Genomic DNA, 20,978 nt, shown 5'->3' on the forward strand with positions numbered 1-20,978 from the left:
GTGTATGTGTGTATATACATATGGCATTGTGTGCATGATATACGAATTAGTGATCGGTGTCTGACTTTTGGGGTGAATAGTGTATGTGCTTGAATTGGTAATAGGTATGCATGTGCCCAGACTGGTTTGAATGTGTATGTGAATGAGCTGGTAGTGTGCGTGTGTATGCACCTAATTGATTTGTGTGTTTGTATATGTGCAATTGTGTTACACATCCTGTCTAACAGCACTATATTGAGATCCTGAGAGTTGGCCTGACCCCTCAGGGCAACACTTGCTTCTCCTGATCCTGGTTGGCACCTCAAGTCCCAAGTGCCCCCAGATTGGCTGCCCATGACCTGGTGTAACAGACCCTGAGTTAGGTGTCTAGGCTATGGGGAGGAGCAGGAGTTAAGTCACACATCATATTGTCTAGCTCTGGGGAGCTGCATGCTTAGCATCTGGTTTCTTTGAATTGCCCTATAGAAGCACCTAACTCTCCCCATTCACTGTATAAGCAGCTCAGACTTATCTCATTCCTTGGGATCACCTTCCAACAGCTGGCAATGAAGCACCTAAGTACAGTCATGTAAGGGACTAAACTGGATTCTGCCATGAGTGAATAAGAGCACCTACAAGGCTGGTTTTTGCAATGTTGACATTAAATTCTGCCCAAGTCTGATTTCAGAGCCTAGTTTACCAGTCTAAATCTGCTACTTAGCTCTGATTATATTAATAAAATAAGAATGGATAGAAAACATACTTATTTCTATATGTAAATTTAAAACACCACAGTTTGAACATTTTTTAGCAAGTCCTTCAGTTTAACCTAATTTAGGTAATTGCGTGTATTTTCAAGCATCCCCAAAGTTTACATTGTTTTAGTTCTAAGATTTGGCTCTAACTCTTAGCTAAATCAAGTCAATTAAAATTGTATTTTAATAATAAAAGAAAACAATTGGGGTTAAATCTAATAATACTTACATTAAGAAAACTCTTATAACTCTTATATTTTGTATAATATTGCTAATGTAAAGCCTTATTAAAGATTTTTGTCAGCGCTAAGATTTTTTGTCTTAGAAATGAATTTGATTGTAAAAGACTGGGTTTCTTGAATTTTTCCTTTTTTGCTAAACAGCTTTCTCTGAATTTAAGCCATGATTTTTGCCAATGAAAACAAATTTTGAACTACATATTTCTAACTAAATGGCAACACTGCTATGCAAAGGAGAATGTATTCTGTTTGACACTATTCTTGTCCTATAGTACTACTGCAAATATATGTATTAAAATGCATATGTATAAAATATATGTTTCAAGCTAAATCGAACTTGGACCTCAAGAGTTTTGTTTTTAAATTCAGAGATTTCACAGCATGTTCTAATTATGGCAAAACAACCTCTAATTCTCTGTTATAGTTTTCTTTATGAGATTTAAATGTAATTCATATTATGATCAGTCGTGGTCACATAGCCTCTGAAATGGTATCTATTGGTCTGTTTTTGTCCTGTAGATAATGTAAGGCTGAAAAAAAGTTATTCCTGTTTTTATTTTACAATTTATCAATGCACTTCATTAATTTAAGGGCAAATAGTGGCAAGATGAACAACTTGGCAATGAATTCCACTGGCAGTTCATTCACTAATGATAATAACATCAAACAACCTAGATGTGGATCCAGTCTATACAGAAAAATATCCTATTCTTTCTCAACTGTTCTCATACATTAAATATGATCTTAGCAGAAACTGCTGCAATATGTGTTTTCAATATTTTGTACATCTGAAGCATGGCCTCTTTAGTAATTCACTCAATTAACTGTGGGAGAGCACAAATATTGATGCATCCTAGTACCCTGTTCAAACTTCAACCCAGTTGATTCATTAAATATACTAAAAATTTCTCCTGCAGTTTGAATTGTTTTCAAATTGCATCTTCTTCAACTCATCTTCAGCAGCATTTCCTTACATGCAAAAGATGACTTTTTTTTCTGAAAGTTGGATAACTTTAAAATGGTGCACAAGATTATAGGTCACATGATCTTAAATAGGGGTGTGAGAAGTGGGTTCTATTCGATTCAGATTCAGATTCAGATATGGCCCAAATGAGGGGCAGTGATTTGATTCATTGATTTGGATCACTGTCCCTGATTCTATTCAGCCGAATCTGAAGATTCAATGCAAATTTGGAAGATCAGTGATTTGGACATAGACACAGCTTTAGGAGTTTTTTCTACATACCTCAAGGTAGCAGGCATGGCTTGTGAATGTTGCACTGCACCCCACAGGAGTGCAGGGGTCCTCCACATGCTTGGCAGCGAAACCAGAAGTGGAACAGAAGTGCTTCTGGTCCACTTCTGGGTCTGCTGCCAACCACTCTGGGGAACCCAACACTCCATGCACCCCAGCATCGCAGCATTCACAAGTCCCTGCTACCTAGAGTTATGCAGAAAAAACATTTAAAGCTATGTCTGTGGCCAAATCTCCAAATCTTTCCAAATCTCTCTGAATCAATTTGGAGGGTTCCAATTCGATTCAAAGAGATTAAAGGGTACTCTGATTCAATTCAGATTCAGAGATTTGGCCACCAAATCAAAATAATCAGTACATCTCATTAATCTTCTGGTACATGTAAAAGTATAAAAACACGGTAAAATTATCTGTGGGCCATTCCCCCTGACCTAAATTCGTATTAGCCTGATACTTTTCAATCTCCAGAAATAATTTGTTGTTTCTGTGCTTTCCACATTACAAACAAAACCAACCTGCCTAAAGTCATTATTACAAACCTATTATTACTATTACAGCTAATAGTAACTTTCAGTTTACTGATGTAGTTAACCTGGTAGTTTAATTTTCACTGCTTCTAAGAAAACACAGTCTATTTGTAGCAATTAATTGGCTTTATAAACACTTTCCCAAATGGACTTATTGAACAGCATGAAGATAAGTGTAAGCTCTCTGCTTCATTTGCTTTTCTTTCCCTATTGTTCACATTAGATGTTTTTGCATTCCAAGCCTCTCTCAGGACTAATAACTGAAAACATCATCTCTACATGGGAGCAATTTTCACTGCTGGAAATGTTAACAAAAAGAAAATTTCAAGAAACCCAGGAGCTTTCACAGCTTCCCTGTGACTAACAGGCCTCTGGGAAATGTTGCCTGTGCTCAGTTTAAATGAGAAAATATCTCAGTTTTAGTGAACAAGACATGACCACTTGTGCACAACAGTTCTTGCCAGGCAGTTGGGCTTTGTAAACACTTTGCTGTAGAAAAAACTGAGCAGAAGTACCACAGAACTTGTGATCAGTTCCAGTCATGTGCCTGGTAACTGCTGTAGTCAACTGTATAAAACATTAATTCCGACTTAAGTTTTCCATTTTTTTAAACAATTTGACTGTTCTTCAATTTTACGGCAGGTGATAGTTTCACATTCTTACCAGTCTGGCCTGGAGAAGTGTTGAATTTAATTTCTGGAGGACTGCTTGCACTTTTATGAGCTGTCGGTTGTCTTACAAAGCGATGCTCCATCTCACTGCCTTCTGACTGTTGCTGATCAGATCCAGCAGAGCTAAGAAAAAATAGAGGATTGCTTGTCTTCCCTGCTCCCTGGTTGTGTATTCTCTGGGGTGTTTGAATCTCTTCTCCAAAAAGGGGGAAAGAGGTCTCAAAGGAACGATCTTGTTTGTCAACTGTTTTTTCTCCGAGGTTCAACAGAGGTGGATGGAGAGAAGAGCCATTTGATTTGCTGCTGTATTTGGCCCTGCTACTAAGCAAAAGACTCTCGCTTAGCCAGTTTTTCTGTTCTTGTGGTGTGTGCATGGAAACTGCAGGCCCTGGTGCAAAAAATTCTTCAGTATCTTTCTCCTGGACTGTAAAATTACTCATTGTCACAGAAATCTTGTCATTTTCCTCTTCCTTTCTCCCACATTTATTCTCATTGCTTGATATCTTTGTTGGGCCACATGGAACATCTCTGCCTGCTGTTTCTGAACAGCTCACTTTATCTTTGCATCTGGGTTCTGTTACCAAAGGCTGGTGATGCTCTTTGTTTGATGCTTCTACTTCTTTATATTTCTTTTCTCTTTCCATCATCACTCGCCCAGCTTTGTCATCTTTGCAGGCTTCTTGCGTTTCCTCTGACAAGTTTTTTTCTGAATTGTCTTCCTTAAGAGTACTGTCATTCCTCCCTTGATTGTGCTCTGGCATTTGAGGGAAACAACATGGTTTTTGACAAGGTAAGTCCATTTGTAGTTCTGCAGGACCAGTTGTTCTTTGAAGAGAAGAATTGTAAGAGAAGGTAGGATCTGCAGAGTAGGAGACCTCCACTTTCTCACGTCCTAATGGGAGATTACTTGTTTTAGTAACTCTGACTCCTTTTTTCATTCTTAATCCACATATATTGCCGCCATCAACTTCATCATTGTCATGTCCAGCTGTGTCTGTGTTCTGTAACCATCAACAAAATACATAGACAAATAATATGCATGAGTGAAAGAGAATTGGAATAGCATGCAACAGTGAGGATCACTAACTGCATTTTGTTATCGTGCGAGACTCCTGTTTTTATTTTTTATTTTTTGCTTAAGAGGATCTAAGGGGGAAGTGACTTGTAATTCAGGTTCTGCAATTATATCTTCTTTCAGGAGCCTCATTCCTTGGTTTTAGCACATTTAGAGCAAGACTGGTGCCCTAGCTCTTAAAGTTTTTTACTATTGAGGGCATACTTAAGATGGAAGAGTATCAGCCATGCCCATTGTGTGCCAAGTGTAAATGTGACTTCTAATGTGAAAAGAAAATGTTTTAGTGAAGTCAAAAGGGAATGTAAGCATCTAGGTACACAGAATACAGACCAAACCTAGTGGGAGACTGCTTTTTGGTCAGCAGTGACTCTAAAAAGGAACTAGGGGTCATAGCAGACAAGTAACTGAATATTGTACAATGTTAAGGTTAAAAAGTGCCAATGAGACCCTTAGATGTAAAATTAGAAAAATAATGTGTAACCTATGTCATGCTGGGACACTATTTGCAGTTCTGGTCTCTATATACATGCTCTGACGTTCTAATTACAATGCTTCAGCGTGCCTCACCATCACGTTTATTAAGTGTCTGGTGTTTCAAAATGGCCGCGGGAGTGCTTTAACTAAAACTCATCAAAGGAGCTTTAGTTAAAGTGCCCCCTCAGCCATTTTGAAATGTTGGGTGCTTAATACATGTGATCCCCCTCCCCCTCCCCCACCAGACCCCGGCACACGCATGTGTCCATATTTTGGAACATTGGAAAGTTGCAGAAAAGATTCACAAAATTAATTTAAAATGTAGAGAAAATTCATTATGGACACAATCTTTTAGGGTTATGTTAAGGAAGACTTAGAAGTGACTTGTATGTAATATATTAGTACCCCCACCTAGAAAAAATACCCAGCACTAAAGTGTTGTTTAATTTAGTGAAGAAGCATAACAAAAATCAATGGCTGGAAGCTGAAACCACACACAACCAAATCAGAAATAAAACACAATTTGTAGCAGTGAAGGCAATTCAAAATGAAAGACAGGAACAAAAGAAGTTTTGGATTCTTCTCTTGAACATTTCAGGACTGGAAGCCTTTCTGGAAGATATGTTTTAGCAAAAATACAAGTTCTGCTTTACACAAACAAAAGTTATTAGACTCCAAACAGGGCATCTGGCTGAAATGCGAAAAACCAGGAGTGTCTACATGTGAAATTAATGCACCTGAATTTACTGCACAGAAAATTAAGGCACGTTAAACTGCTCCCAGGTGCACATCTACTAGGGCTGTGCGAAGCTCAGGTAACTGATTTGATTTGGAGGAGATTCGGCCTGATTCAGCAAGAAATGTGCAAATCCAAATCGAGTCAGGAGACCCATTAATCTCTGAATTGAATTGGAAGTCTCCGAATCAATTCAGAGAGATTTGACAATTTGGCCATAGACACAGCTTTATATGTTTTTTCTATATACCATGAGGTACCAGGTGCAGCTTGTGAACACTGAGATGGTGGGGCAGATAAAGCATCCTGTGGGGGCAAGGGGGAGGGGTCCCCTGTGTGCTCAGCAGCAGACCCAGAAGTGGACCAGCAGTACTTCCAGCTCATTTCATAGATTTCATAGATGTTAGGGCTGGAAGGGACCTTGAAGATCATCAAGATCTTGCCCAGGGGCAAAAAGTCAACTGGGGTCAATGGATCCCAGCAAGATAAGCATCCAAACGCTTCATGAATGAGTCCAGAGTAGGTGCCTCTGGAGGGAGTTTATTCCCTCCCTCCCTGCACCACCTCTGGAGGGAGTTTATTCCAGGTCTTGGGGACTCGGACAGTAAACAAAAATGTCCTTATGTCCAGCCTTAAATGGCCTTGGAGGAATTTATGACTGTTGGTCCTTGTTTTTCCTTGGGTGCTCTGGTGAACAGATGTTCTCTCAGATCCTGATGTATACCCCTTATATATTTATATACTTATAAGCAGCCACCAGGGGCCCCCCAGGCCTGCGCTTTTCCATAGCTCTCAGCCTCTCTTCATAGGCCTATTCTCTTGCCCTCTGATCATGTGCATGACTCTCCTCTGGACTCTCTCAAGCTTCTCAACATCCTTCTTGAATTGTGGAGCCCAGAATTGGATGCAGTACTCCAGCTGCGGCCTCACCAAGGCCGAGTACAGCGGGAGGATGACATCCTGAGGTTTACTTGAGAAGCATCTATGGATGTAAGCCAGGGTTTTGTTTGCATTGCCAGCTGCGACATCGCATTGGTGGCTCCTTTCATCTTGTGGTCATTCATGACCCCCAAGTCTCTTTCAGCTGTGGTGCTAGTGAGCGTAGCACTGCCAAGCCTATAACCATGCTGCGGGTTTTTTCTCCCAAGGTGGAATACCTTACATTTATCTATATTAAAAGTCATCAGGTTTGTATCTGCACACTTACTAAGTTTATCCATGTCAGCCTGGATTAGCCTGTCCTCTGGTGTTGATGCAATACCCCAAACTTTAGTGTCATCGCTGAACTTAGCCAGTGCACTTCTGACACCAATGTCCACATCATTGATAAATATGTTAAAAAGAACCAGTCCAAAGACAGAGCCTTGGGGGATGCCATTGGTCACAGAGCACCAAGATAATTCACTACCATCAACCACTACTCTCTGGGTCTGACTTTGGAGCCAATTACCCAGCTATTGGACTGTGGTGAAGCCGAGGCCACATTTGGCCAATTTTTTCCATGAGGATGTCATGGGACACCAGATAAAAAGCTTTTTTAAAATCCAGATATATGACATCAATCTCTTCTCCCTTGTCCAGGTGATATGTCACCTGGTCATAGAAGGAGATGAGATTGGTCAGGCAAGACCCACCCGCAACAAACCCATGCTGGCTATCCCTCAGGATGTTGCATTAGGCCAGCTTATTCAGAAGGGTCTCCTTGATAATTTTCTCCAAAATCTTACCGGGAATTGAGGTCAAGCTGATTGGCCTGTAATTCCCAGGATCAACTTTCTGCTCTTTCTTGAAGATGGATACCATATTGACTTTCTTCCAGTCTTCAGGTACTTCACCTGAGCGCCACAAATTTTTTAATATTTTTGCCAATGGATGTGCTATGACACCTGCCAACTCCTTGAGTACTCTAGGGTGTAATCTGTCATAACCAGCTGACTTAAAGGTGTCCAGCCTCTCAAGGTGACGGTTTACTAGATCAACACCAATGCTGGGTATAAATACGCCCTCCACCTGGCCATCCTGCATCTTGCTAGGCAGGGCAGTCCCATTGGACTGATGAAAGCATGACACGAAGTACCCATTGAGCAGATTGGGTACTGAGTGTTGGTTATCAGCCATCCCATTTGGTTCAGCAGGGGTCCAATGTTACCCTTGCTTTTTTTCCAACTTCCTACATATCTGAAAAAGGACTATTTGTTATCCTTGATATGTGTTGCCAGATGGAGCACTCCTGGCTCAGTTACTGGTGTCTCATGGGCCTGGGGGAGCACCCAGGGTCTCCCTGTGGGCAATCACCAAGCTGAGTTGGTGTGGGGGGTCCACCACTGAGCATGCAGGAACCGCCCCCCCCCACACTCCCATGGATGCTCCATCTGCCCCACAATCTCAGGATTCATAAGCCATGCCTGGTACATCAAGGTACATAGAAAAAAAATATAAAGCTGTGTCTATGGCCACATCTCTGATTCTCTGAATCAGAATCAAATCTTCAGATTCAACTGAATTGAATTGGGACAGTGATCTGAATCAGCTAATCAAATCACTGTCCCCTGATCTGGATCGAATCAAAATCTGAATCGAAAACTGCCCACTTTGCACACCCCTAATGTCTAAATGTACACCCAGGTCAAAATCAAATTGAGCCCAACAGCAGCAGCCTTGTCCAGGGCTGCTCCTGCCCTGCTTTGCCCCCCTGCAGTAGCCAGGGGGAACTCCAGGCAGCCAGGGGGAACTCTGGGTGCCAGTCCCAGGATGGCAGTGGGACAGGTCTGGGCTCCACGGGATGGGAAGGGAGATGCTGTGGCAGCTCCTAGCTATCTGGGGGCAGCTCCCAACTACATGGAGATTGGGATTTAGCCAGACAGCAATTGTGGCCCTCTGCTGCCTGGTCTGACCAGGGAGCAATTTGATCCTGGTCAGTGTCTACACATAGACTTTGGCGTATTAATTTAAAGCACCATTTTCTAGTACCTGTGTCTGTCAGTATTATCAAATAGTTCTTCAAAATTAATCTACTGTGCAGTAATTGCTGCGCACATGTAGATGGTGCTGCTTTACTGTGCATTAGCTTAGTCTAATGCACAGTAAAGTGCATGTATACACATGGTCACTATTACCTACAAGAAGACAGATATAAAGTTCTAATGATCTCTGAAACACTGAATATCTATGAATTCTGTGTTGCAGTCAGTACTTCCTCTTTGGTAGTGACCAAACTACCAGAATTAAAAATAAATGAGAAATGATCAAAATATCTGTCTTGGGAAAAGACACATATGGGGATAGAAAATACCTTGGAAAAGTGGCTTTGTTGGTGCAAGGAATGAGAATCCTGCAGAATGCTATCTTCAAAGAAGCAAAACTACAAAGTATCTAATTTTCTTTTCTTAAAGGAAAGCATCTGGAGAACCAGAAGCTCAAGGGAAGTCAGAGAGTAAAGTGAAGATATAGCTGCAATTAACAACAGTAACAAAGCTGATACCAATAGTCCAAACAGATCATTTGCTTGCTTAAATAGCAGTAACAATATGGAACATATTAACAATACAATTTACACATCTAGCACCAGGTGTAACATTTAGGACTGAAAAAATGTATAGCAACCAAAAAAAAGAGAGAGAAGAAAACTTTGCTGTTTAGAAAGGGGCACCCACAAATATAGTTAGAGGAATAGGAAAATGTAACAGCAGTGGTGACCTAATAGCAGCTTTTGCTATAAATATATAACTGACACTTAGGGAAGAATCTCATTTCACTTTATATACCCAAATGTTAGTTACATATCTACATGACCACCAAGCCACAGATTAAGCCTTATCCAATCCCATCTCTGGCCTTCCAGTCTTCAGCTTTTAGAGCTTCAAGTTATTCTCCCCCCTACCTCCAAACATAGACGCATCCTCTTTCCTGACAGCCATGAGTCTTCTGCTGCCAGTGCAAGCAAGGAGGTGGGAACAGTACCTGTCCCTAAACCACCTCCCCTAACTCCAGAAATAGGCACCAGCAGCAGAATGACAGTCTTCTCCACCCCAATCTCATCTCCCAGCATGAGCCGCCGACTGCCAGAGGAGGAGCTGGATCTGGAACCGAGGGACCCGAGCACCCTAGCTATAGAAAATCTGGAGACTGAGGAGGAATCTGAGTTTGTGCTCCATACCCCTCAAAGTTCCCCTAGAGCCATGTCTCCTTGTCAGAAAGGCAAAGGAGGTCAAAGGAGCTTGTGGAGGCAAGTGGCTCACCTGAGTCAGCTCCTCCTGTTGTTGTGCCTCTGCCTGCTGAGGAGCGGGATAAGGCAGGATCCCCACCCTCAACCCAGAAGTGGGAGAGTATTGTAGTGTGGGACCATTTTGAGGTGGCAGATGGTCCCCCCAAGCACAGGCAGGCCACCCTGGAGTGGTAGGGAAAGCCACAGACAAAGCGGGGTAAGTTGCAAGGGCAAGCAAGATTACCCAGAGCATTGGGGTGATGCTTGCTGTCAATGGCCAGCCCCTCTCCTTAGTTGAGAGGCCAGGGTTCATAGATTTTCACAGATTTCATATATGTTAGGGTCAGAAGGGACCTATTAGATGGCTGAGTCCAACCCCCTGCCCTGGGCAGGAAAGAGTGCTGGAGTCAGATGACCCCAGCCAGGTATTTGTCCAATCTCCTCTTAAGTGCCTCCAAGGAAGGGGACAGCACCACCTCCCATGGAATCATATTCCACATTTTGGCAACCCTCACCGTAAAGAATATTTTCTCTGCTGTCCAGTCTAAATTTGCTCTCCTTCAGTTTGTGGCCATTATTTCTAGTTACCTCTATGGGTGCCCTGGTAAATATTGTATCCCCTATTTCCTGCTGTCCCCCCTCCTCCCCTATGAGTTTCTAGATGGTCACAAGATCACCTTTCAGCCTTCTCTTGTGGAGGCTGAAGAGATTCAGGTCCCTCAATGATCCTCATAGGGTGTTTTTCTGTAAGCCTTTAACCAGATGGATGGCCCTCCCCTGAACCCTTTCCAGGTTATCTACATCCCTCCTAAAGTGTGACTCCCAAAACTGGACACAGTAGTCCAGCTGTAGCCTAACCAAGGCCGCATAGAGGGGAGGTATCACTTCCCTAGAACTTTTTGTGATGCACCTACTTATGCAAGAAAGAATGGAGTTAGCTTTACTTATTACTTCATCACCTGGTGACTTATGTTCATTTTGGAGTATACTTCAACTCCGGGATCCCTTTTCACAGTTGTGCTGCTTAGAATGGTACCTCTCAGGCTATAGGAGTGTTGGTTCTTCTTCTTCCCTGGGTGCAACATATGGCACTTATCGTTGTTAAACTGCATCCTATTCTGTTCTGCCCACTTCCCCAGCCTGTCCAAATTCACCTGGATTCACTCCCTGCCCTCTAGTTTGTTTACCTCCCCCCATAGTTTGGTGTCATCTGCAGACTTGGACAGGGTGCTTTTTACTTCCTCATCCAAGTCACTAATGAAGACACTGAACAGTAGTAGTCCTAGGAAGAGCCTAGGGGGACTCCGCTGACCACATTTCTTCAGGTAGAAACTGGCCCATCAACCACCACTCTCTGGGTGCATCCCATAAGCCAATTTTCCACCCACCAGACTGTGTAATAATCTATATTGGAACTGTTCGGTTTATTTATAAGAATTGGGTGTGACACTGTGTCAAAGGCCTTTTTAAAATCTAAGTAAAGGCAGTTCAGGCAGCTCATGGCAGTCATAGCGCCATCTTACCAAGTGCCCGCACACACCACCTTTAGCAGGATGGTGGTGCCCTCCCTATATGAGGCATGGAGTACTTGATGCCCTCCCTGAGTACATGGTGCCCTCCCTGCAGGGAGTACTTGAGGTAGGAGCTGTGCAAGGCAGGGTCACAGGTAGCCTTGCACTTCATCTCTGACATCTGGAGCAGCCAGGATGGAGGTCATGCCTACCTCTCCCTCACAGGGCACTGATGCAATCAGTCAGGCAATCAGTGGGGTCTCCCTCAAGATGAGGTGATGGAGAAGTCCCACACGACAAGGAAGATCATGGTGGCCATGAACCACATGGTACAGGGGTGGCTTGTTGGGCAGGTTCATGGCATGAACATGGGGCCAATATGGTCAAGGCCATCCGTGATGCCAACCGGTGCTACTGTGCTAATGCTCACTTATTTTATTACCTGTTATCATTTAAAGTGGTGGACTGAGATGAGGCTGTAGGGGAGGAGGAGACCTCATTGGAGCACACTATCATGTCGTGTAGAGGCCCCAGCACCAGTGAGGACATGCCTTAACACACACACATTGTCACCCATATCATGAGTTTTGCTTGTCAGCAGCCTCATGTGCAGTTTCCTGAAAACCCCTGCACCTATCTCTTTGAAAGCTGGCAGACTTCATGGCCTCAGCAGGGCCTAGCATGCCTGCAGTTTTCACCCCACTGTGCCTTAACACACACGTGACATGAGTTTTGCTTGTCATAGATTTCATAGATTTCATAGACATTAGGACTGGAAGGGACCTCAGAAGATCATCGAGTCCAGCCCCCTGGCCAAAGGACAGGAAGTCAGCAGGGGTCATAGGATCCCAGCAAGATAGACATCCAAATGTCTCTTGAAGGCATTCAAAGTAGGTGCTTGAACTACCTTCAGCGGCAGTCTATTCCAAACCTTGGGGGCTTGGACAGTGAAGAAGTTCTTCCTTATGTCCAGCCTGAAACAGTCACAGAGGAGTTTGTGACTGTTTGATCTTGTCATCCCTTGGGGTGCTCTGGTAAACAGATGTTCCCCCAGATCCTGATGTGCACCCCTGATAAAGTTATAGGTGGCTACCGGATCACCCCTGAGTCTGTGCTTTTTCAGGCTGAAGGGTCCCATACCTCTCAGCCTCTCATCGTAATGTCTGTTTTTGTGACCTCTTATCATGCATGTGGCTCTCCTCTGGACTCTCACAAGCTTCTCCATGTCCTTTTTGAATTGTGGAGCCCAAAACTGGACACAGTACTCCAACTGCACTCCAGCTGCAGCCTCACCAAGGCTGAGTATAACGGGAGAATGACATCCCAGGATTTTCTTGAGAAGCATCTATGGATGCAAGCCAGTGTTTTGCTTGCTTTACTAGCTGCAGCATCACACTGAAGGCTCATGTTCATCTTGTGGTCAATCATGACCCCCAAGTCCCTTTCGTCAGAAGTGCTAGCCACTGTAGCACTACCGAGCCTATAAGCATGCTATGGGGTTTTCCTCCCAAGGTGAAGAACCTTGCATTTTTTGGTGTTAAATGCCACCAGGTTCTCATCTGCCCATTTCTTGAGACTGTTGAGGTCAACCTGGATTGCCCTGCTGTCCTCACATGTGGACACTTTACCCCATAGTTTGATTGTCATCAGCTTGAGATGCAGTGTCCCAGAAAACCCTATACCTATCTCCTTGAAACTTGGCAACCTTCATTCCCTTAGAAGGAGCTATCATTTCTGCAGGTTTTATCTAAATCAGACAAAAAATGACAAAATTATAGGTATTTCACTGATTCCCCATTATAGTCTATGGCTGAATCTCCGAATCTCTCTGAATCGGAACTGAATCTGCTGAAGACGATTCAGCCAAATTGATTTGGGACAGTGATCCAAATCTCCAAATTGAATCACTGTCCTCTGAATCAGCCAAATCTGAATCTGAATCAAATACTTACCTATTTGCACAGGCCTAGTAAACAGGAACTCTAGGAGTTTCAGCAATTCTTTCATTTAGGAAAATTCAATTCATAGCAAAAATGAGTAATGTCATTCAGCTTGTCCCAGGGCTGGCTAGGATATATAAGGAAGAAGAAAAAACTGAGCCCATGTTGTAGAGGAAATGAGAACATCCTCTTTTTTTTCCTTTTTTTTTGTTTTGTTTTGTTTTTGCCCCTTTGATTAGTGGAGGCAAGGCAAAGTCTCTGGGGACTATAGCCAGCTGAGTTATTTGATATGGTGTCATTTGTGTCTTCTGTATCCTGAGGGCCTTTACAGGATTTGGGTGTGGCTTCACTTCCGTCCTGTGGCCAGTATGCACAGAGATGGCATCCCTTGCAAATAAGAGTTATTTAATAGGCCCCGAGGCAAACACACAGACAGAAAGTTCTGAAATCTAGATTTTTTTTTTAACATAAGTTCTTATATGTACTATACAGTCAGCCTTCTAAATATTAAAGCAGCCAATGTCTGTGCACTTTTACAAGCAAAGTTTGTAGGAGTCCAGACACTGTCACTCTCCCAAATGATACTTTGGGTACTACAAAGTACTCCACTAGGTCTACTCCCAGTCTGCTGCAGTCCTTGTCCATACTGGGGATTTGTCATAGTTACAGCTGTCAGTATAGCTATACCTGTACAGACCCTAGTGCAACTGAGGTAAACTTCTTGAATGTAAACAGTAGCTTTCCCTTTCTTTTTCTGGTGTTTCCACTGATGCATTTACACCAGTGGCTGGGTACTAATGGCTGAAGTCAGAGCAAATTCCTCAGTGCAAATTCCTCAGTTTAATTTCTCCCCTCAAATAGGGATATTGTACAGTAGGCTGGAAACATGAAGAACCCTCCTGTAACTGGTTTCCTTTTACTGCTATTGTTGTAAAAAAAAACAAATAGGGAAGGGGTAATAAGTGGGGAAGGCATAACAAACACTGGTTTTGACACTGAATTTGCCAGCTGTACTCTGTGTAGCCAATGACATGCCATCAAGTTATTACAGCTGCTACACACTTCATATTATAGAATAAGGTCAGACCCTGAAATGTGAAACAATTTATCTTGATCAGTTTAATTTAGTCTTCAAACTTTCTAAAAGCTCTGAAATAGGACATTAGATGTAATGTGATATACAGCACTGCAAAAAGGCAGTTCTTCAACAAAGCCAATCCACAAGCTTCATTGATCAGTCTGGAGCCATTTGAAAGTATTGCCTTTGGGAGGAATGCTAAATGCTGCAAATTTTATCATGTGACAGACATGTGAAAATTCAAGGCAGTTCTTGAACTTTTGCCCTGAAAAAACTCTACACAAAGGTCAATACTTTCTGCAGTTTTATATTAGACAAATTCAGAAGCTACAGAGGAACGGGCTTGTTTTTTTCTCTCGCTTTCTAAATGTTTCATGACCTGATGCAAGCCTACAAAGCACCCTTGGGATGTATAAACCTCCATCAAAAACGCATCAGCAAAAAAGAAAGAGAAAGCTTGTATTGTCACATTTAAGAAGAAGGAGGGGAAGTCAAGAAGTTTTAAAACATTTGCAAGTATTATGGGGGCAGCTATAAAAGGGTCCTGTGATGAAAGGGGAAGAGGAAATGATATAACTCAAACAAAAATTATCATAAGTCTAATCACTGGAGTAAACAATTCAGTTCCCCACAAGGCAATCAAAAACAGTGATGCAGACCTCCCACCATTACAAACTTGGTCATATTTACTTTTCACCACCTTTGTTCTGCTCTCAGTCTCTTGTTCTTCATTTATTCTTCATATTATAAAAGTGTTATAGGGCCAATTTGGCCAGGTAGGCACCTACACTTAGGCTCTGGAACACTTAGGATTAGATTCCGTTCCACCTATTAGGCACGTAAGTGGACTTTGATGCTTAAAAGCAATTCTATACCACCAAGTTCAAGTCCTGAAAAATGTTAATGCGAAAGATGAGTGGGTCCTCCTCCACCTCGCTGCTTTTTTGTGACTTAGTCTGAAGGGCAAGACAATGTTGAGCTAAAAAAGTAAATTCATTAGCGGCTTTTCAGGGACTCGCAGTGCCCTTCTTAGCTGCCAAATAGGTGGACTAAAATCTGGCCTTAAAGTATAGAGACTCTGTGCCAGGAGACTGAACTAATATGATCAGGTTTAGGTATCTAAAAACTTTATAAAATCAATGGAGAAACTCAGGTACCTCTGAAGACCACCTGTCCAACCTTCAGATGAGTTTAGATAACCTATACAGAGAACGGAAGCAGGTAGGTATTCCCGAAGGGCAATTAAATGGCAGGAGGTAGCCAGTCACTTGAACTCCCACCCTATAAATTCAGGCTGATGGCACATAATACACCATTCTATAATTTGTATTAGGTGCATTATGCTTGAGTTAAAAACAGTTAACGTAAAAAGGAAAGTGGGTCCTGCACCTCACTGTTTTTTTTGTAATCCACTATTAAAAGGAAGATAGTGGTGTGTTACAAAAGTAAATATATTAATGGATTTTCATTATGGATTTTCAGGGTAAACCTAGGTGACTAAATCCACTTAGGGCCTAATAGATGGGATATAATCTAGCCTTTAGAAATCAAGTGAGGGTGGATAGCAGTAGCATAACTAGAGCAGAGTAAATGAAGCAACCACCCTGGGTACCATCCAGACTAACCTATAAACTAATATGTAGGGCACTTGCATGAAATGTGGGAGAATTTGGCATAAAACCCCAAAGGCTGAGAAAGGGCCTATAACCTAGGCTTCCTTCTTCTTAGATTATTAAGTCATTAATTAATTGGTAGGTATCACTACCAATGGTATTTTTTAATAAACTCAGTGTTGCTGATGTGAGTTGGGTGTGCTCTGAACACTCTGTGGGGATTAGGCTCTCCAGCATCAGTCTGGATCACTACAGAGCTTGGGCAGGACTCTGGGTGATCAGTATGAATCACTTCCAAACAGAAGTTCAAGGTTAGGCACATAGACCCCCTCTACACATTACAGTCATTGCACAATTAGCTGGTTAATTGTGCGATTAACTGAGACCAGCTATACGTGCCAAGTACCTATCACACCATAAAAGGTCCAACCAGCTATAAATTTAAACCTCAAAAATATGTACTAATTTTATAGCTGATTGCTATGCAGCTTTAATTTGCATGTGTAGCAGGGTCTTCCCTGTAGCTGAGTGCCCTGTCAGCTGACCAGACTCCCAGGCTTAGAGGTGCACCATGCCCAGCCAGGGCTGGGGATGCCACTGCTGAGGGGACTCTAAGCCCTAGCACTGCCCAGCAGCTGTGGACTCAGTCCCAGCAGGGCCCCATGGTGCCAGTGACTCAATGTCCCATACCACACACCCCTGGGGCTGGGAGACCACAGCGGCTGCAATCTCTCAGCCCTAGGGGGTCTGTGGGGAGCCTCTGCAGCTGGGAGCTCCTGCACCAGCAATAAGTTGGGAGAGGTTCTAATGCCCAATCCCACAATCACCCCTCCTTCCATGCACATGTGGCATAGCACAAAGCAAAATGGTGTGGATTGTGCATTAGATCCCATCATGACTTTATGTGCATATGTAGAGCGGCCCTTAGGGAAATTTGCAAAACAAAAAAAGTACTACCTGGATTTAGGTACCTGTTGAGTTCTGTGGTTTGTGGAAGAGTTCTAATCTAGATTTTTTTTTTAGAATGTAGGCATCTAAACTTTGCCTAACTCTCATTTGGGTTACTGTCTAAACAAAGTAGATCTGGGTTTTGTCGAGTGAAATGTGATATCCTTAATCCAATTTTTACTAGAGCTATACAGAAGATTTAAGTTACATTTTGTAAAGGTTTTTGAGATGTTAGTATTCAGTGTTTCTTTATCAGACTGAAAAATGAAATTTTTAACTTCTCCACAAATAAAAATTAAAAATTAAAAAATTATCATTTTACATAAATAAAGATGCTTTACTTCAAATTTGTTGTCTGAATTCAGTATTTTGTACTATAGTTATCATATGAAAACTCCCTCTGAAATGACATTTCATTAAAAAAAAAATCTAAGTGTTTTGTTTCAATGTTGATATGAGAGATTTTGTCTTTGTCTAATTATTTTTTCCAGTTTTCTTCTGTCATGAAATTGCAGTGAAACTGACCTAGTCTTGAGAAAGCATTTAGATGTCAATGGAATTCTATATTTCAATGGAATAAGTTTCATGGAAATTTCTCCATAGCTCTTTTCTTTATTATACCCTAAAACTCAATGAAGTTTATTAGGTTCTAGTTCTCATCCTGTCCAAAAATGTCATCAAAGCTGAGTCTTGATAATACAGGTAGCCTTTATGCTCATGTGAACTGGTATAGTTTGTGCTTAGCAAATGAAACAGAATCTGTAGGATGCTTTGCTGTCCCTGAAAGCAGGCAGGATGGAAAAAGCATCTCTTCACGCTTCTCAGTCATTAACAAGGGAAGGAAAAGAAGTGGCTACTGGACTAACTTACCCACTGGTGTAAATCAGAGAGAATTTAGTCTTGTGTAAAATTGGGTTGCAGCATAGTACAAAACATTCTCAAAGTGTGGGGTTCCAGTGATAGGCAACCCTGGTGCATTATGGATAACGATGACATACTAATCACAAAAAAATCACCACTCTTTGTCAAGACCTCACTCTGAATAGTATTTTTCTGAATGTTTCTGATGAAGTAGTTCTTCAAAACAGAATAGGAAACTGGGTTATAATAAAATGCCTTCCAACTGAGGGCATGTTTATACTGCTGTTTAGGATAAACCCTATGGGTCAACCTCAACTACCTGAAGCCACACCTCCCCATCTATAGGGAAATAGAGTCCTCTAGTCCCTTTTATACCTTTTATACAAGTAATTGCCTTGTAGTAAAAATGCAACCAATATTTATAGTAGCGTCTACAAGAAGGCTAGTTAGAACAGAATTTCTGTGAGGCTCTTCTCCCAGAAGGCTATGGCAGCTGTCACATAGCAATGCAATAACTGCACTCACAGGAGAGGGGACACGAATACAGACTGGTTCTTAGAAGGGCCCTACTCAGAGAAAAGGAAGTTTCTTTCTAGGAATCCATATATCTTGTGGTTGTCTATATTTATGGAGTGTAGGCAAACCAAGAGTACTTCATAGATATTAAGCTTCAAGTAGTATTATTTTTTTCAGCTTGAAGAAGTAAGGCATTTGACCCTAGGTCAAAAGGAGTAGCTGAAATGGGGATAGAATCAGCGTCTCCTGACTCTCAAGTCAATACCTTCATCCCAACACCATCTTCCACTAATAAAGATTAGTTATAAACTAGTATAGATTATGTATTTCCTTTGACAATGGATTAGAATTTAGCTCACATGATCATGCTGTTTATTTTCACATATGCCAACTGCTATTGTCCCTTATTCTCACACAAAGCCTTTGTTTAAAGCATTCAGTTCTGATTAGGTTCTGAAAGCCTTTGATTTTCATAATGCTTCATTGCATCATGGTTGTTCTTGTATTGGTGGTAGCAATGTTAGTTTATTTGCAACCACTTTAATTTACATAAGGCCAACTTTCCAAAAGGAAAGAGCTCTGCAACAAGATGCCATCTCAAAAGAAGTATTTGCTCCTACCATCGCAGGATCTGATTCATGTTCTGGCTGGAAGATATTTGTGGGGGAATGGATCTAATGTGGTTGTTTTTCAGCATTTTTGACTGCATCCCCCTTTACCTAAAAATATTACTTCTCACACCGCTTTGCGTGTTCAGTGGACATCAGTGTATGGAAACACATTATTCACTTTGCACAGACCAGTGGAAGCTCCACTGCCATTACTAAGATGTAGGCAGGTACCCCTTGGCAAAGTGCCAGGTAGCTCTGTGGGGACTGATAACCACTGATCTAAGGGTTTTTTTAAATCTGAAGTCTGTGGGTGCCTTTGTATACAAAATAGAGAAGAGATAGGAGACAGTGACCCAGAGAGCAGGCACATGAGAAATTTTGAAAAGTGCAATTGACTTTTATTCTCTGTAAATGAGAAGTGGAGAAATGACGTGAACTTCTACACTAAGTAACTATCCAATCTGGTGTATAATGACCCCTGAAAGAATTTGAACTAAAATTACACTGGTGTAAATTAGACATCATTGGGATTGTATGTCCCAGTGAAGCCATTTGCTCAATACAAACAAGGCATTCTGGGCTCTCCCACCATTTAATGTAGTAATAGCAATTTGGAGGCTGCTACAGAGGAATAAGCTGCTTATCTATCAACTTCAGAGTCTGGTGTAATTTACTTTACTTTGTTGTACAAAACTGATGTAAACACCTATGTAAATATGTTGCATGTCCAGGCCCTCAAACAAAGCGTATCTCTGTCAAATGAGCTATTAATTTTTTCATGCTGATGAAACTGTCTTGAAGCTTCAGGAAGCATACTACTGGCCATGCCAGCACATTTTAACCATTTCTGGTCAGTTGGGACCATATTTTCAGTGTTTTAATTATATTCTGATCTTGGCCCTGAAACTCTAGTGACTCCATCAACAGTGGAGTTCCTCTGGATTTTCACCAGTGTAAGTCTGATTGGAATTTGGCCCTCTGTCTCAGACATTTTCAATGAAGCTTTTAATGAAAAATAAGATACGGTAAAATGAATAGATCTAATTTAAAATAGTTGAAGAGACCTCGTTCCCTCTCTCTCGTTCTTTCTCTCTTATCTGTGTCTGATTCAGAACAGAAACATTCTGTTCAATGTGCACAAATCAAGACTTCTGCCTCCAAAAAGCAGAATAAATTTGCTTATTCATAAATCTTGCAAACCAGAAATAAGGAATACTTTTTACCAATGTCTCTGTGTTGAAATCACACATAATAGACTTCTTACCTGCTGACTGAAGTCTTCTTGTTGGTCCATGTCCAGCACATTCTGGTTCAAGTTACTATCAGAAATGGCAATTGCCTTGTAGTAAAAATGTGACCAGTATTTATAGGTCTATCTACAACAAAACATTAGTTAGAATAGAATTTCTATAAGTTTCTTCTCCCAGAAGGCCATGGCAGATGATGAACCATAAAGAGCAAACCCTCATGTGTCATGGCCAGGAGCACAGTTTTCTGGAATAGTGTTAAAGTCATAAACTGACAAATGCACATTTCTAGCTGACTGCCTGCCTGCCTGCAAAACAAAAGACGACTGAGCATAAAACTGTTTTGCTCAACCCTTTTTTCCTCACAAAAGGTTTTTGCCGAGTAATGAACCATTTTTATTCTAGAATCGAATCAATTGTTAAGCTCCTTAGAGGTAAAATCTTTCCTGGGCATTATAACAATAATATGTTATTGAGGTTAATCAACAGGAATTTGAAAGGGCAAGTTCATAGCAAAAACAGAGCTTTAGCACCAGACTAAAATTCTGAGGCATTTATGTTGCTTGTTAATATTGGTGTGTATTTTTTAAGGCAGTGGTGTGCACTACACAGTGTGAGAAAGATCATATAGAATAAAGTTATGGATACCTATCTTGTCCATGCCTTTTTGTTTATAAAGGTGAAAAGTAATTCAAGGGATAATGTTTAATTGCAATGTCATTTATGTATATCGCCCAA

General features: G+C 41.6%; 1 protein-coding gene across 1 annotated transcript in view; it reads right to left on the bottom strand.

Annotated features, from left to right (window-relative positions):
* The window catches only part of LGSN (lengsin, lens protein with glutamine synthetase domain), a 44,195-nt gene extending 23,908 nt beyond the window's left edge, over positions 1 to 20,287 (bottom strand). Inside the window, exons 1-2 of the mRNA XM_019538154.1 lie at positions 20,258 to 20,287; positions 3,419 to 4,427 (exon numbers count right to left, since the gene is read on the bottom strand). Of these exons, the coding sequence (XP_019393699.1) occupies positions 3,419 to 4,427; positions 20,258 to 20,287 (1,039 nt within the window). The remainder of the gene's footprint in view (positions 1 to 3,418; positions 4,428 to 20,257) is intronic.
* Between the last annotated feature and the right edge of the window lie 691 nt (positions 20,288 to 20,978).

This window comes from Crocodylus porosus, unplaced genomic scaffold (genome assembly GCF_001723895.1).
Source record: "Crocodylus porosus isolate Cpor-Errol unplaced genomic scaffold, CroPor_comp1, whole genome shotgun sequence".
NCBI lineage: Eukaryota > Metazoa > Chordata > Crocodylia > Crocodylidae > Crocodylus > Crocodylus porosus.